The sequence below is a fragment of the Pteronotus mesoamericanus genome, unplaced genomic scaffold (assembly GCF_021234165.1).
Source record: "Pteronotus mesoamericanus isolate MK-2021 breed Mesoamerican mustached bat unplaced genomic scaffold, CSHL_Meso_final contig_56, whole genome shotgun sequence".
In the NCBI taxonomy this organism is placed as follows: domain Eukaryota; kingdom Metazoa; phylum Chordata; class Mammalia; order Chiroptera; family Mormoopidae; genus Pteronotus; species Pteronotus mesoamericanus.
The window spans coordinates 5,088,645-5,104,832 of record NW_026555201.1 but is presented as its reverse complement, the minus strand read 5'-3'; the positions used below and the strand labels follow the sequence as shown (position 1 = coordinate 5,104,832).

General features: G+C 34.5%; 1 protein-coding gene across 3 annotated transcripts in view; it reads right to left on the bottom strand.

Moving 5' to 3' along the window:
- The window catches only part of MON2 (MON2 homolog, regulator of endosome-to-Golgi trafficking), a 120,408-nt gene that overhangs the window by 99,408 nt on the left and 4,812 nt on the right, over positions 1-16,188 (bottom strand). For 2 of the 3 annotated variants that reach the window (XM_054580029.1, XM_054580030.1), the window contains exon 2: positions 4,858-4,921. In XM_054580029.1, the coding sequence (XP_054436004.1) occupies positions 4,858-4,921 (64 nt within the window). Of the gene's footprint in view, positions 1-2,400; positions 2,418-4,857; positions 4,922-16,188 lie in introns of those variants that run through there. The other variant, XM_054580032.1, reaches the window with a different exon arrangement.

Sequence of the window (16,188 nt, the reverse complement as noted above, 5' to 3'; positions counted from 1 at the left end):
AAAGGTCTGAAAATTTTTTAAGTAATTTAAGAACTGAAGGACAAATAAAAGTATAGGCAGTCTGATATTGAAAGTACACTACTGGAAAAGCAAGGATTATTCAACAAATGATGTAGGTACAATTAGTAATTTTGCAAAAGAAAATAAACTCTAGCTCTTCAAGTCATCCCATATATCATTTTTAAAAAATAAAACTGTAGAAAAACTAGAAAAAAATAAAAAATGACTATCAGCTATATGGTAGGAGACGGGGTTCCTAAATGGAGAGAAACAAATCAGAAAATAAGATTATAAAATAATAAAAGGGATCAAGATAAAAAATTAAAAGGTAAATTACTTGCAGAAAATATGATACATGTGATGGGAATTTAATATTTTTGCTATATAAACAATTCAAACAATTTGATAAGATACAAAAACTGAAACAAGTGTTAAATAAAAATAATTTAATCAGAGAAAAATGTTCAACATTAAAAAGAAATTATTAAAATGAGACATCATTTGTCTAATTAGCAAAAAAGATTTTTTAAAATAATAATCTGGCAAGGACATTATAAAAATACACTCACATATTGTTGATAAAAGCATAAAGGTTTATCTTTTCAGAAAGCAGGGTGGTGACAAATTCCAACATGCTCATACCCTTTAAATGAATAATTTCATTTCTAGAAATTAATCTTTAAAATATTCTAAATAATGAAATGTGCCTAACATAAAGGAATGATTAAATAAACTACAATTACTTACTGAAATATTAGAGCAACTTAAAAAGAATAGAAAATATGGTATCAAAGAAAAGTACTTATGATATAATAAAAGGCAGGATACAAATTAAAATTTTAAAAAGTAAATAAAAAATAAGGAAAAAATAATAAATAAGAACACACTATATTGCAGAGAAACTCTAGCTCATTAGGTCAAATTGTGAGCATGGCATTAGTTACAGCCCTCTGTGTTATCTAGCCTGGATTATAGGAAGAGCCTACTCTGCCTTAGTGATGATACACTGAAACATATCTTCTGAATTGATGTCAGAGTAATTTATATAAAAATGCCAACATGAATGTGTCACTTCGATGATGTCAAAGAGTGGCAATGCTTGAGTAGTATATCCCAACAGACCAAGCTCAGGATGTTACACAATGACAATATTTGAATAGTGTACCCCAATAGACAAGCTTTTTTATACCTCATATACTTAAGTAACCTTTTTTACTTTTCTCTACTATACCTTATTTGCCTGTCTATCTCCTTTTCAAGCTTCAGGACTCACTTTAGGATTCTCAGGATAGATTAGGTGCTTTCCCTAAGACCCCATAACAAGCTTGTCTATACTTCCATCTGGGAATGTACTACATAGTGTTAGAATTCTGTTTAAGGACTGTCTCCATCATTACTCTGTTATCTGGCTGACATAAAGTAAGTAAGATAAAATTCATGTACTTAAATAATCATTACATAGAAAACTAAAGAGAGGTAAAAACATACTAGAGGCAACACTGATTTGCATTTTTGGAGTAACTCAAGTATTAGCCTACATTTAATGAGGGATGACTTCTTCACAAATAATGTACAAACTACTAGCAATATAAAGATATTGATCCTGACCCCAGGAAATACATCATCTGGAAGGGAAAACTTCTGGCAAAGGACTTCAAAAAGTAGGCAAGCCAAACAGCATGAATGTCTCAAACATACCATTCAAGCATATTTCTTGTATTTCCATATAGATTGTAGATGAACTATATTAACTATCTTTGTATCTCCCCTGGTGATTCTTACATAATTATTTCCTACTAAGAATATGCTGTATGACATATTCTGTAAATGTTTAGTAAATATCACAAGAATATATATTTATAAAATAGAATATACTAAATAAAATCAGCAGATAAATTACCTTTTAATATTGGGGGGAAAAATTCCAAAGTATGTTTACTTAAATTACTTAGAGACCTTTAAGTAATAAGACCATGTAAAAATGAAAAAGGTGAGGGAAACTGTGAGAAAAGAACACAAATCAAACATAATGGTTATCTATGTAAAAATTCTATTATGTATACTGACAGCTGAAAGTAGCCATTGGTAGATGTAATCACTATGGTTTGTTATAGGGATTAAATTACAATTTTAAAAGATATCACAAATTCATTGATTTCCTTGTTTCAAAATATTTATTTGAAAAGCAGATTCTCTGTTTATGTAATTTTTTTATAGCACAAGCCTGCTCAGTCAATTTTAAGTATATTGTAACATCTGATAGTCAAATATAAGAATAAGGCATTTGCCTCATAAATGAAAAACTTTATGTTGCTATCTCTAATGTACAGAGCTTTATCTTTAAAGAAAAAGGAAATTTTGAGAAAATGATCTGTATATTTGAATCAATGCTGACATTACCTGGCATAGCATTCCCACTTATGTCAGCATTCATGACAGCAGTGAAAACAAAGAAAAATAAACATTAAAGGAGAATGCTTAAAAGGAGGGGAGATGTAAAGCAAAGATTTATTCTGCAATGAAAATAACCTTCCCTTAGAAAATAAATCTAAGGAAACTAAAGTTGGCTACAAATTTATGCTGATTGTCATTAATGAGATTAATGACATTAATCTTATCCTAATTAAGAGTTCTGATTTTTATAGCAATCCTTTATGTTTTCTCAATATGCAGAGATATCTGAGAATTCAGTATCTCATCTTATTTATGACTCCTCAATTGTATATCTTTAACATCCATTACAGAACAAAAATAGTAACCTATAAGAAACTTTTTAAAATTTTTTTCTCAGTATTAAATATGCTCTGAATTAAGTAGTTTAGAAACTATATATTGACAAATTTAAACTCTCTGTTCTTAAAACCTTTTAACTTTTTCAATGACAGTGGTCTAAAAATATCTATAAAATCTGAGGTATCAATTGTTATAAATACTTTGTAAAAAAAAATCAGAAAAAAGATTAAATGCTAAAATAGTTCCTCAAGTATATGGATGGCTCTGGATACTATTGATATTAAATCATGAACAATTAATTGTATGTACATAAAGATTTGTTCTACCTTAATCTGAATAAAAGTAATTGTATTAAAATGAAATTAATAGCCTACACATATACTAAACTCATACTGACTGAGACAAAATTTTTCTTACTCATCCTTATGATTAACTAATTAGATATTTTACTTGGTGTGCAAGTTTGAAATAGATAGTGATCCTCTAAAGAAATCAGTCTTTTTAAAATATCTTCCATGACCTACAGACTCAATGAAAACTTTTACTATTGGAGAATAATTAAGGACTTACCGTAGTATCAACAATGATAGTAGCACAAGTAAATATTTATAATGATATTCTAATATAACTGGCCTATGATGTCTCCAACTTAAAAATATCCAGGTCATAATTTATCTTTAAACATTAATTTTCTCAGAAAAACTAATCCACCCAACATGCATCTCCCAAAATCCACTTGCCCACCCTACCAATCCAACAATACATACCTTTGTCTTTACCCATCACTCTCTCTATACCCTTCTCAACATGTACACAGAGCATTACTCAGTGTGTGAATAATGTTATAAAACTATTTGGTATTTTGACAGGATGTTCAAAATCAGAGAAGAGGCTGTGAGAAATAAGTGTAACTTAGGAGAGCTAATCCTAAGGGCAAATTTCCAGCAAAGCTGGAGAGCCTAAGTGAAATCCACTCTACCTTCCACCCTTAAGCTGCCCCCCAAAAGTCTCCATTTCATTTGTAATACTCTTAGAAATTCCACCAGTTAGGGATTTATTGGTATCCTTTTTTTTTCAAAAGGTAAATACATTTATGAGCATTAAAGAGATTCCTTACTAGTATTTAGACTTTGTGTAAATTAACTTATTAGGACTGCTTTTCTTCCATAACTAGCTGAGACCAATAGCACTACTGGAGCTGGAAAAGCAAATTGAAGGATTAGTGAAATAAGCAATGGTTAAGTAGAAACACTTGGGGTCGGGGGTAGGGTAGCTGGTGTGGAAACCTCATAATACCATGGGAGCACAATGCAGCAGGAAGAACTTAGTTCTGAGCAGCCCTGAATTTAATCTGGTTCAACCACTTATCATGTCACCATAGGCAAATAACTTAATCTCTTTGCACCTCAACTTGCTCTATCATGAAGTAAGAATATTTCCCCACAAGATTGTCTTATATAAGAAGAGTAGCATAAATACCGGACATATAACAAATTCTCAAAAATGTCAGTTTTCTTCTTTTCCATGTTCATTATTGAGGCAAGAACAGAGAGGCACCAAAGAAAAGGAAGAAGTAGGCTGTATCAAAATGGTGCCAAAGAGAAACTTTTAAAATTTCCTCTGGAACACCCGCTTCAATCAAGAGAATGTAAGAAAATACTTGTTTCCTTTTCTCTACCCCACCCCTATTCTTTTTTCATGACTATATTGTCTTAGTCTCAGAACTTAAAACTCATATAGTAGCACTAAATTTATTATAACACTACATTATTACTTGTTTATATTAAAGATAACATAGATCTTAGAAGGTGGACTGAGAATCAATCTACCATTCAATTCAATACAGCAAATATTAATTGAATGTCCTATATGGGTAAGGCGTGTCTTAGGTGATTGACAAAAGAGGGAGGAGAATGAAAAGATGAGTAAGAAAAATCCTGCCTTTAAGGAGTTGGTAGTTCTACACTTTTGATTTCAGAGAATTTTATAGCATTCATCTCTGGGAAAACCAGTTAGTTAATAAGTTAGAAACTATGCTACAGAAAACTTTTCTTTTTTTTTAAGATTCTACTTCTATTAGTCAAATTTTCATTAATTGTTGAATTTTTAATGCAAAAAAATTACCTGCCAAAATTTCGGTGTTTCGTGCAGCTATTGTTTTAACTTTTATTATTCCTGATTCAGCAGCCTGTAAGAATAAAAATAATTAGAACACAAAACTTACTATCAACATGAATTATCTAGGGAAATCACATATAATAGAAAAATCTTGAGCACAGAGTCAGTAACTATTATGTTTTTTATTTACAAAACTCCAGATACTAAAGCCTACCAGTGATTTTATATATATATAAAATATATATTCATAAAGTCATGTAATATCATTAGTTTAATTACTTACATGCAAGCTCTGCACTATAGCATATTACTTTTCTCAAAGGTGCATCTGGAATACCCTAATTCCTCACAAATTTCAATGTTCAGAAAATAAAAAATAATAAACAAAAACAAAGCCTAATGAAAAAAATTAGGTTTCTCTTCCCCATTTCACACTTCCCACACCACCATAAAAATGGCAAAACACTGCAGTATCAAATAAAACTGAATGGATAACCAAGTACTTGCTATTACTTTTAGGTAACATTTCTTTTAAACATCCAGTTTTCAGAGGTGTTCTAAACACTTCATCAGAAGTATATTGGGTAGCACTACTCAGAAATCGTCTAGCATTTTATAAAATGCCACATAGCTGTGCTGTCCAATACTATAGCCATTGGCTACATGCAGCTATTAAGCACTTTATATGTAGCTAGTCCAGAATCAGTTGTGCTCTAAGGTTTGTTGTCTTTTTTTAAGATTTTACTTATTTATTTTTAGAGAGAGGGAATGAGAGAGAGAAACATCGATGTGTGAAGCATCAATCATCTGCCTCTCACACACCCCGCACTGAGGACCTGGCCTGCAACCCAGGCGCAGGCCCTGACCAGGAATCAAACCAGTGACCTTTTGGTTTGTGGGATGATGCCCAACCCACTGAGCCACACCAGTCAGGGATCTAAGTTTAAAATACACACTAGATGTTTTTAAAGTTTAGTATGATTAAAAAAAAAAAAAAGGTAAACTAATCCTTAAATATTTATATTGACTGTTGAAGTGACAATATTATGAAAATACTGGGCTATGTATGTTATGAAAATTAATTTTTTTTTACTTTTTAAATGCAATTTAAAATTATATATAGGGATTACACTTATGGCCCACATTATTTTTCTGTTGGACAATGTTATATAATATTGATACATAACTTCCATTAGAGAAACTTAGAACATTTTAACTATCAAGAAACATGCCTATTTTCTGCTTATACTGGTCTTCATAACTCCAAAAATAATACATAAATACTTAGAAGTTATATGTCCAAGTTTCCCTATTAATTTTCTTGCTACTTGCTCATTTACTTTGTTGTTACTTACTACTTGCTAAGGGACAAGCGGTAACATGCTCCAAACATCTAAAAATAATGGTGAAAGAACACCAGTGTCCTATGGGTTCTTCGTTTGAGGACCAGTGAATTAATACATAAAATAAATAACATACTGTTGACTACACTATGTGCAGTAGACTTTTATCATTTTTTTGGCTTCCAATCATGTAAAGTGTTTGCTTGTATTTGGAGAATCCCCAACATTATGAGTTTTGATGCAAGATAGAGCTTATCTTGCACTATTAGAAGTGGAAAATGCTAGATATGCACTTGCTTTCCCACATGCCCTCGCGGCTTACGCTTTTCTAATACACACATCTACCATATGGAGACTAGTGGCACAGAACAGTAGAGAAAGAAAGAATTCTCTCTGACAATGGCCATAGTGGAGGCAGCATGTACTTTCCAAGAGCAGTGATGGCAGCAGAACCAGTGGTGGCATGAAGCAGCCAGTGCAACCAGTAGGGCGATCCTGAGGCATCGAGTCACTGTTCAGCAGAGATAGAGGTAATGGTCTCGCTGGCATGTGGTGCTGTGGTTCTAGCTCTTCAGACTCCCTTTGTTCCTGTACTTTTTCTAAGGGTGGTTCCATCCAGCCTTCTACAAATGCTGTGAACCACTCTATTTCATTTCTGCTTAAACCAGCCAGACTCAGCTTTCATTGCTCACAACTAAGAAGACTAATGGATAAACTCAGGACTTAATAATTTTAAGTGGAAATTATTTTCCACTTCAAATTAAAAGACCATGGCTACTATCAGAAATACAGTAAAAATAAAAGGACTATTTAAAATAAATAAAAATAAAATAAAGGGACTACTTCAGGGAAAGAGTACTGATTTTTCTGATTACTTAGGGCATTGTGTATTAGAAACACCAGAAGCTTAAAAAATAAATCCTGATGCCCAGGTTGCAGCCCATTCCAATTAAATCAGAATGACTGTCAGTATAAGCCAGGCATAAGAATATTTAAAATCTTCAAGTGATTTCAACATACAGCAATACTGAGGAGGTTATTACAATAATATAAGTAAGAGATGATGATGGGCAGGCCAGAGGTGACAGTGATTGAGATAGTAAAAAGTGGTCAGACTCTGGATAAACTTTGAAGATGTACAAAATTGCAAATTTACTACTGTAAAAATTAAAGAACACTGAAAATATTATGTATACCTTGTTATACTCACACTTCCCCTGCCCCCATCTCAAACTCTTGAGTAAATTTCTTACTGGGTCAGTTGAAATTAATCTGTGGTCACTGAGACTTCTTCCACCATCATTTTCAAATGTTCAACCTCTCCCTCTTCTCACTATGGCCCTATGTACCCTGTATATGCTCAAATTAAATATTTCATTCTGCCTCAGTCAAAAGAGCTTGATCAAACCAAATGATCATAAATGCCAATGTAATTTGTCCTAATTTTCTGAATTCTATTCAGTATGACCTTTCTGAATCCCCAGTTTCCAAAAATCAGTCCTACAGTATGCTGGATGTCAGTAAAGGATGTCAAATTTGCCAGGCACTGTTTCTGATTTCCTAAGACAAGTAAGAGTAGACTCATATATGTGTCAGAAATAAGTATAAATAAATCAAGTTATAAATAAGTATACTATATGTTTAACAAATATTGTTACAGATACACATGACAAGGAAGAGGATAATGGACCTTCCATAGTCTACAACTTTCCTGGCCGTGCTAAATCTAATCCTTCAATTCAATCTGAGTGTTCCTCTGAGACTTTGAACCAAATTGGGCTCGAAGCTCAAATAAATTGTCGGCATCTGCAAACCCATTTCAACCAACATAAACCATACAAGAATTTCTGGAGATTTTTTCTTTAAGTAGTTCCAAAGTAGTAAGTGTTTTAAAAGACATATAACTGGTATTTTAATTCCTAAACTTAAGAACTATCCAAAGGACTGTTTGTAGCCTTAGATATAATTAGACCTATCTCATAGCTCCTCATCTTTTACATCTCTATTCTGATTGTCAAATTTGAAACTGTAACATCTTATTTTCATAGGCACTCCGTGTTGCTAAAAAGTTTCACTATCAATGTATAACACCTATATATCAGGGTCCCCCTAACCATCACAGTGTAACCTCATACCTAGGCCTAGCCTACATCTTCAAGTATAGCCTCTGTAAAGCCCTAGCCAGGTAGCTCAGTTGGTTAGAGTCATCTTGACAGGCCAAGCTTGTGGGTTTAATCTCCAGTCAGGGCACATACAAGAAACAACAAATCAATGCATAAATAAGTCAAATAACAAATCGATGATGTCTCTGTCTTTTTCTTTCCATCTCTCCCTTCCTTCCTCCCCCTCTCTCTCTTTCTAAAATCAATTTTTTTTTAAAAAAAGAGTAACTTGTATAAATGGAAGTATTCAGACTCAAAATTCCTTATATTTGTTGAGGATTATGTGTGTGAAAAAGTCTTTAACATCTCGCTTTAAAAATATACCCTACTCTGATCAGATACCTTGTATACCCATAGGGAAATTATGTAATTGTGAAAATAATTATTTTTTCTGAATTGACCCTCACGGGGGAAAAAAAAGTGCCACATTCTACAGACTTGGATAGAGTAGGTTAAGGTGGGTAGTTTAATATTTCTATTCCTGAGGGCAATCTGTGAGATGGGAAAGAGAGCCAAAACTCTTCAATATACTGCAGTACTTAACCCTCGTTACTCTTAAAATTAATCTCTCAACAAATACTTTTTTCTCTTTCTCAATATCCTTTGTTTACCAAAAATAGACAACACCCACCAGGGATTCTGAATATAGAGGCTAGTGGCACAGAAAAGCAGAGAGAGGAGAGAGTGCTGATTCTTCTTCCACGACCACCTAGAATATCCCTGGCCTCACTTTTCACTAGATAAAAATCTTCCTGAGCAATCTCACAATTCCATGGTTTCAACTTTCTAAATTATGAAGACTCCTAAATTATACTCCTCTTCCTTACCTGTCTACTAAACGAGAGAACTTTTTAACCTAGATGTTCGAAAGACATCATAAATTCAAAATATTCAAAACAGATGTCATCTCTCTTACACATACGCACTCACACCTCCACTTCCACCTCAGCCGCAGAAAAAAAACACTGTTTTTCCTTCCCATAATCTCTCTTTCTCTGAGCAGCAGCATCCATCCAGATGTCACTGACCAGAAATCTGGGGTTTCTCCCTCACCCCAAAATCTAATCAGCCATGAAGGCCATGTAGTGAACATATATCTTGTATTCCTTTTCTTTCAAATCCTATTTCTAACCCTTCAATTTTTTTTTTCTCATTTACAACCTAAACTAAGAGATTTCTCTACTTACACTCTTGTCTTCCATCCATCCACTGTCTCAGTTCAATGGTTCCCAGCCTTCACCCCTACTAGTATTTCTCAAAATTAAGTAGTGTAAGGATAGCTTTTAAAAATTAAAAAATCTCTTGGACCAATCCAGTCACTGCAAATTTAAGCATGTATAAATAAAATTTAAAATAAACTCCTTATTTTTATAGCTCTTAAATTAGAAAGCCAAGAAACCAACAAATTAAATACAAACCCAAATTAACATTAATTTAATGCGGAAAATAATGTTTTGCTGAAATTAAACCAATGCTAAAAACGTGAAGATAGACGTAGAGTTTTGGTGCCAGTTCTTCTGATGTTGGCACTGTTATAGAACCATAAGCACTGACAGAAACCATTTCTTTCATCACTTTATTCTATGGCTACTACTGAAAAGACTTTCCATCTTGTGGGCTTTCCATGGTTTGTCTTGTAACATTATATCCCATTCATATTACATACCTCCTTCTCCATTCTAGCTGCAAGCCCCATAAGGATAAAAGACATATTTCATTCATTCCTCGTTATTACTAATGCCTATCACAGTGCCTATTATACAGTTGCTACATAATAAATATTTGTAAACAAATAAATGAAAATTTCTAAATAGAGGGAGAGACTTTACTGCCCACTAATTGAAAAATCCAGGGGAAATTTGATCCAGAAATTCCCAATGCCATCAGGCATTCTTTGCCATTCTCTTGGTTCTCTGCTGTTCCATGGGCAGGTTCGTTCTCAGGCTGCTTCCCATCTTGGTGATAAAAATAGCTGTAGCTATTCTACACCTCACAATTTAATATGACACTATCTAGAAGGAGAGAAAGCATCTCTTGTAGTAGTTCTTGAGAAAGAAAACAGAAACTTTCTTTTTCCAGGAGCACTCACTGGCTATATGTAACTTGGGCAGAAATGAAGGTGAGAAATGAAGAAGAGAAATAAATGAAGGGTTTAAATTAGATCAAACTAATCAAGGCACCCAGGAGCAAGAAATGAAATTAATACATTTAAGCCAAAGAGCTGAAAATGAAGGAAGAGTACAGCCTACCACTAAAGGAAATAAGAGGGAATGAAGGCTAGGCAGGGATTTAACAAATATCCACTACTAGAACTATGTACAGATTTATGCATATATAAAAATCAAATGCTGCTTCCTTTTACCAAAACTCCTATGTTAGGTTTTTAAAAAAATTTTTTTTCACATCTATGAGACTAGAGCCTCAAAATTAGAATATATTTACCAAAGGACCAAATTAATTATTCAGAGGACATAGAATGAAAAAAGAGCTAAAGAATCAGAAACAGAAATCAGGGCGGGGGGGGGGGATCCCATTTGCTATAGCAACAAGAAAAATAAAGTACCTAGGAATAAACCTAACCAAGGAGGTAAAAGACCTGTACTCAGAAAAGTACACAACACTGAAGAAAGAAATTAAGGAAGACACAAATAAATGGAAGCATACACTGTATTCGCAGATTAGAAGAATTAACATCATCAAAATGTCCATACTACCCAAACCAATTTATAGATTCAACATAATCTCTCTTAAAATACCAATGACATATTTCACAGATATAGAACAAACATTTCAAAAATCGATACGGAACCATAAACGACCCCAAATAGCTGCAGCAATTTTAAGAGAAAAAGAACAAAGTAGGAGGGATCACAATACTGCATATCAAACTACATTACAAAGCCACTGTAATAAAAACAGACTGGCACTGGCATAAGGACAGATAAATCAATGGAAGAGATTAGAGAGGCCAGAAATACACCCATGTCTCTATAGTCAATATTTGACACAGAGGGTAGAAGCAGAAAATGGAGTAAAAATAGCCTCTTGGGCAAATGTGTTGGAGAGCTGGACAGCCAAATGCAAAGAAATGAAACTCAACCAACAACTTACACCATACACAAAAATAAACTCAAAATGGATAAAAGACTTAAATATAAGTCGTGACACCATGAAAGTCCTAGAGCAGAACATAGGCAGGAAACTCAGATATTCCACGCAGCAATATTTTCACGGATATGTTCCATAGAGCAAGGGACATAAAGGAAAGAATAAACAAATGGGACTTCATCAATATAAAAAGCTTCTGTACGGCTAAAGAAAACAGCAGCAAAATGAAAAGGAAACCAATCATATGGGAAAACATATTTGCCAATGACACCTTGGACAAAGGTTTGATCTCCAAAACACAGAAAGAACTCACACAACTCCACACCAGGAAGACAAGCAATCTAATTTAAAAATGTGCAAAGGACCTGAACAGACACTTCTGCAAGGAGGACATACAGAGGGCCCAAAACACATGAAAGGATGTTCAGCATCACTACCCACCAGAGAGATGCAAATTAAAAACCACAATGAGATATCACTTCACACCAATCAGAATGGCCATCATAAATCAACAAAGAGTAAGTGCTGGTGAGGTTGTGGAGAAAATGGAACCCTAGTACACTGTTGGTAGGAATGCAGACTAGTGTAGCCACTGTGGAAAACAGTTTGGAATTTCCTCAAAAAACTAATAATGGAACTGCCTTCTGACCCGGCAATTCCACTGCTGGGGTTATACCCTAAGAATCAAGTGCTGGAAGCAACCTAAGTGCCTATCAATAAATGAATGGATCCAAAAACTATGGTACATTTACACAATGGAATACTATGCCCCAAAAAGAAAGAAGGAGCTCCTACCCTTCACCACAGCATGGATGAAACTGTAGAGCATGATGCTAAGTGAGATATGCGAGGTGCTGAAAGACAAATACTACATGATCTCACCTATAAGTGGAACCTAATCAACAAAACAAACAAGTGAGCAAAATATAACTAAAGACATTGAAATAAAGAACAAACTGACAGTAACCAGAGGGGAGGTGGGAGGCAGATAACAGGGATAGAGGGAGAGGGGTTGTCAAGGAACATGTATAAAGGACCTATGGACAAAGCCAAAGAAGGGTAGGATTGAGGGTAGGAGGTGGGGGTGTGTGGAGCAGGGGAAAATGATGACAGAAAAACAGAGACAACTGTACTTGAACAACAAATTAAAAAATGAAGAGTAAAAAAAAGAAAAGCTAAAGAAGAAATGTTAATTTCAATTTAATACTATTTGGATAGAAAAATGTACTCATGTGACACCAGGGAGATATAATGCTGCCAGAAGACTTATGATTTTAGATGGCACGTAAAATCAAAAGACCTAAAGTCAAGCTCACACTTGGTAATACTTAATAGAGCTAGAATACTCCGCAGAGGACAATATACTCATAAAACAATTTCTACATTGAAACCAGTAAGATTTTTACTTTAAAATGCAATTAGTTTACAGTCCCAAAGCCTTGAAAAATATTTACCTAATCGCATCCTATTTAAAACCTCTGGCAAAAAAAAAAAAAAAAAAAAAAAAAGGACTGAGATCCAGATTACATGTATTAAGGGGGGGCGGGGGCAGGGGTGGGTGTGTGTGTGTGTGTGTGTGTGTGTGTGTGTGTGTGTGTGTGTTGTATACCTATATATACATAGTATCCTTTTCTTTCCCTTTTTTAAAAAACTTAATCTCTGACAAGTATCTACTTAGCACCTTCTCTAGATAAAAAACTTAATCTCTGACAAGTATCTACTTAGCACCTCCTAGGTATACAAATGTTTTGCACTATAGTGGATAGCAGGATAAACAAGATGCAAAACTGGTCCTCATGGAGTTTTTAGAAAAGAAAAATACTAAAATAGCTATATCAGAAGGTAAAGTATAAGACTTATAAGTAAATAACTTTAAAAAATAATCTTAAATGAAAGTTAAGAAAGCAGAGAAAAACATATTAACTTGAAAATCCTGGGCAAGAGCTGCAATTGTTTTTGCTCCAGCAACTACATTGTGGTACATGACACGCAACAGGTATTCAAAAATTATTCCATGAGCAAATTAATAAGGGAATGAGGAAGAAATTAGAAAACTATCTGTAAAGTTGGTTATTCATGCAACAAAGGTATGAGCAACTACTCAAAGAGGGGTTAAAGGAAAGGTAGGATTTTTATTTTAAAAAGGTATGAGCAGGTGATGCCAGGCCAGCAAAAGAAACCTCAAAAACCACAGCATGGACAAGGGGCGCTCTAGGGCCTATTTGGAGAATAAATAGCAGGCAATACAGTTTGACAGTGATGAAGTTAGAAAGGAAGGTTGGGGAGGTCAAGGGGATCTTGAGTGCTATACGAAGGAGTTCTGTAAGTATAGAGTAGCCATTGAGGGCTTTTTAGACTACTTATTAATCTGGTGGTAACATCTAGAATGGTTTGTCTTTTGTGCCATTAATGCATATCAAAGGCCAGGCATAATATTGAAACCTGGAACTATAATGATAGCTGACAAAATAGAAAAAAAGAAGTATGTTAGAAATTACAGAGCTGAAAGGGACAGCTGACAATGAATAACGGAGAGCTGAGGGAGAGAAGATAGCCAAATACATTACTAAGGTAAGCAACAGTGATAAATACCATTAACAGAACAAGTGAAATGGGAGGAAAGGACAAGCTTTAAGAAAATAATTTTAAGAAGCTCTACCTGAAGTATGTGAGATATTGGAAATACAGGTTTAAGCTCAGTAAAGACAGCAGAGTTAGTGAAGTGGATTTAGGAGTCAACAGCACTGTGGTAAGGCCAGAAGCAACTGGAGTAGATGGTAGTGCCAAGAGGATGAGCATGGAGAAGAGGTCTGAAGACAGAACTCGGGATACACTTACACGTTAAAGAAAAGGAGAAGGAATACTGAGAGAGGGAATAGGGAAATAGAGTGTTATAAAAGTCAACATGGCAGAATTCCAAGATGGAAGAATGACTCTTTGTCTTAGAATAGTAAAGCAAAACATACAAATGGGAACAAGGATAAAAACAAGTTAAACATGTTTTAAAGGCACGTGCAGCATGATATAATGGAAAAAAGGAGAGGAGTTAGAAATGGATGGATGCACGTGAATTTCCATTCCAGTTCTTCCACTTTCTAGCTTTACCTACTACCTTATGCAAATTACTGAACCTTTCTAAACCATTGTTTCCTCACATGTGAAATTGAAATGGCATCTTGCAACAGAGTCAATGGATGCAAAGTCCCTAGCTTAGTAAAAAGGCAATGTTCTACTCAACCTTGAGTTACCCTTATGAAGATAAAGGCAGTTTCTCATTCATTTCTGTATTTTCTCCCATGCCTTACACTCAGGAAACTAATAAATTTTTATGAAATTATAATAGGTCTCTTCAAAAAGGACAGCTGATAAAAATCTGTGTTTCAGACCTTTCTTGCTGGTAACATGGGGAAATTACACACAACCATATTTCGAGGATGTAAATTCTGCTTCACAGATTCTAGTAGTTAGTTTCAAAATACACAAGGGCTTTTTTCCCCATTAAGAGTCAATAACTCTTAAGGGAAAAAAAAGCTGTGTGTAAAGATGTTAATCAGCAACATTATCAATATCAGCAAGAGGAAACTAGGAGCAAGGATTCTGGATTCTGTTAAGTAAATTATGGTGCATGGACTAAGATGAAAGATATTGTACTCACTGAAATGATAATTAGACTTGGACACATGAAAAATGTTTAAGCTAAAGTATCAAGTGAGAGAAAAATTACCAAACCTATGGACACAGTGATTGCAGGTCTACCAGTACAATTGGATGGATGTCAACTGGAAGAGGAGGCAAAAATGAAAATAATGCTTGTGCAGCAATCAGTTGGATTAAAGCAGGGCCCATAAAATGACTGTCTCGGAATACACCTCATGGGAATGGACCAGAGAGTTTTTCTGAGAGCCTGGGAACAAGCAGGACATCAGAAGTTGGCTTAAGTGAACCCATAACTCGTCATAACTGGAATCACATAATTTGACTATGAGACTTTTTTTTCCCCTTTGTTCAACATAATTTCAACCTGAAGAGGCAGCATGGAGGAAGAGAAATAGGGCAATGAGTATGGGTTTTAATCTCTGGTTTAATCCCTGCTCTGTCATTTATAAACTGAGTGAATTCAATTTTGCTATAGGTAAAATGGGCTTATCTTGGGATTTGAACAGATGAATAACTAATGCTTTTATCCTCCTCTAAATAATATATTCTAAAATTAAAATAGATATAAAATAAACCAAAGCAAAACATTACCCAGCTCTCATTCTTCACTCCTCTTAAGGTCCTGAAAATGAGATCTTCTCCCTACCAGAAAAGCCAACTGACTTGCCCCTCAGTCCCCAAAACAGCTGGCTAAAGGGGGAATCCTGTCATGGTAAGTAGAAAGTCTCTTTTTTACCAAACATCCCCCTCAACTAGTTAGCACTGGACACTGAGGAACACTATCCCAGGACATTTTTTTAAAGTAAAAATCACTGCCAACCAACTTTTATCAGGACTGAATGGGCAAGAAGAAACTTAAAGCACACAGCCTAGGAAGACTACTTGTACTTTTTATTATTTACACTCTTACCAAGTCCACTTTATTTAAAAAAAAAAAAAGAGTGAAATCCTAATTCTGACCACCTCAACTCAAATGACCTTCATTCCCTTTGCTCTTCCACCACCCACTCCCTGAACTTCATCATCCTCTAGTGCAGTCAGTGCTTGGTATTCTAAAACCCAGTATC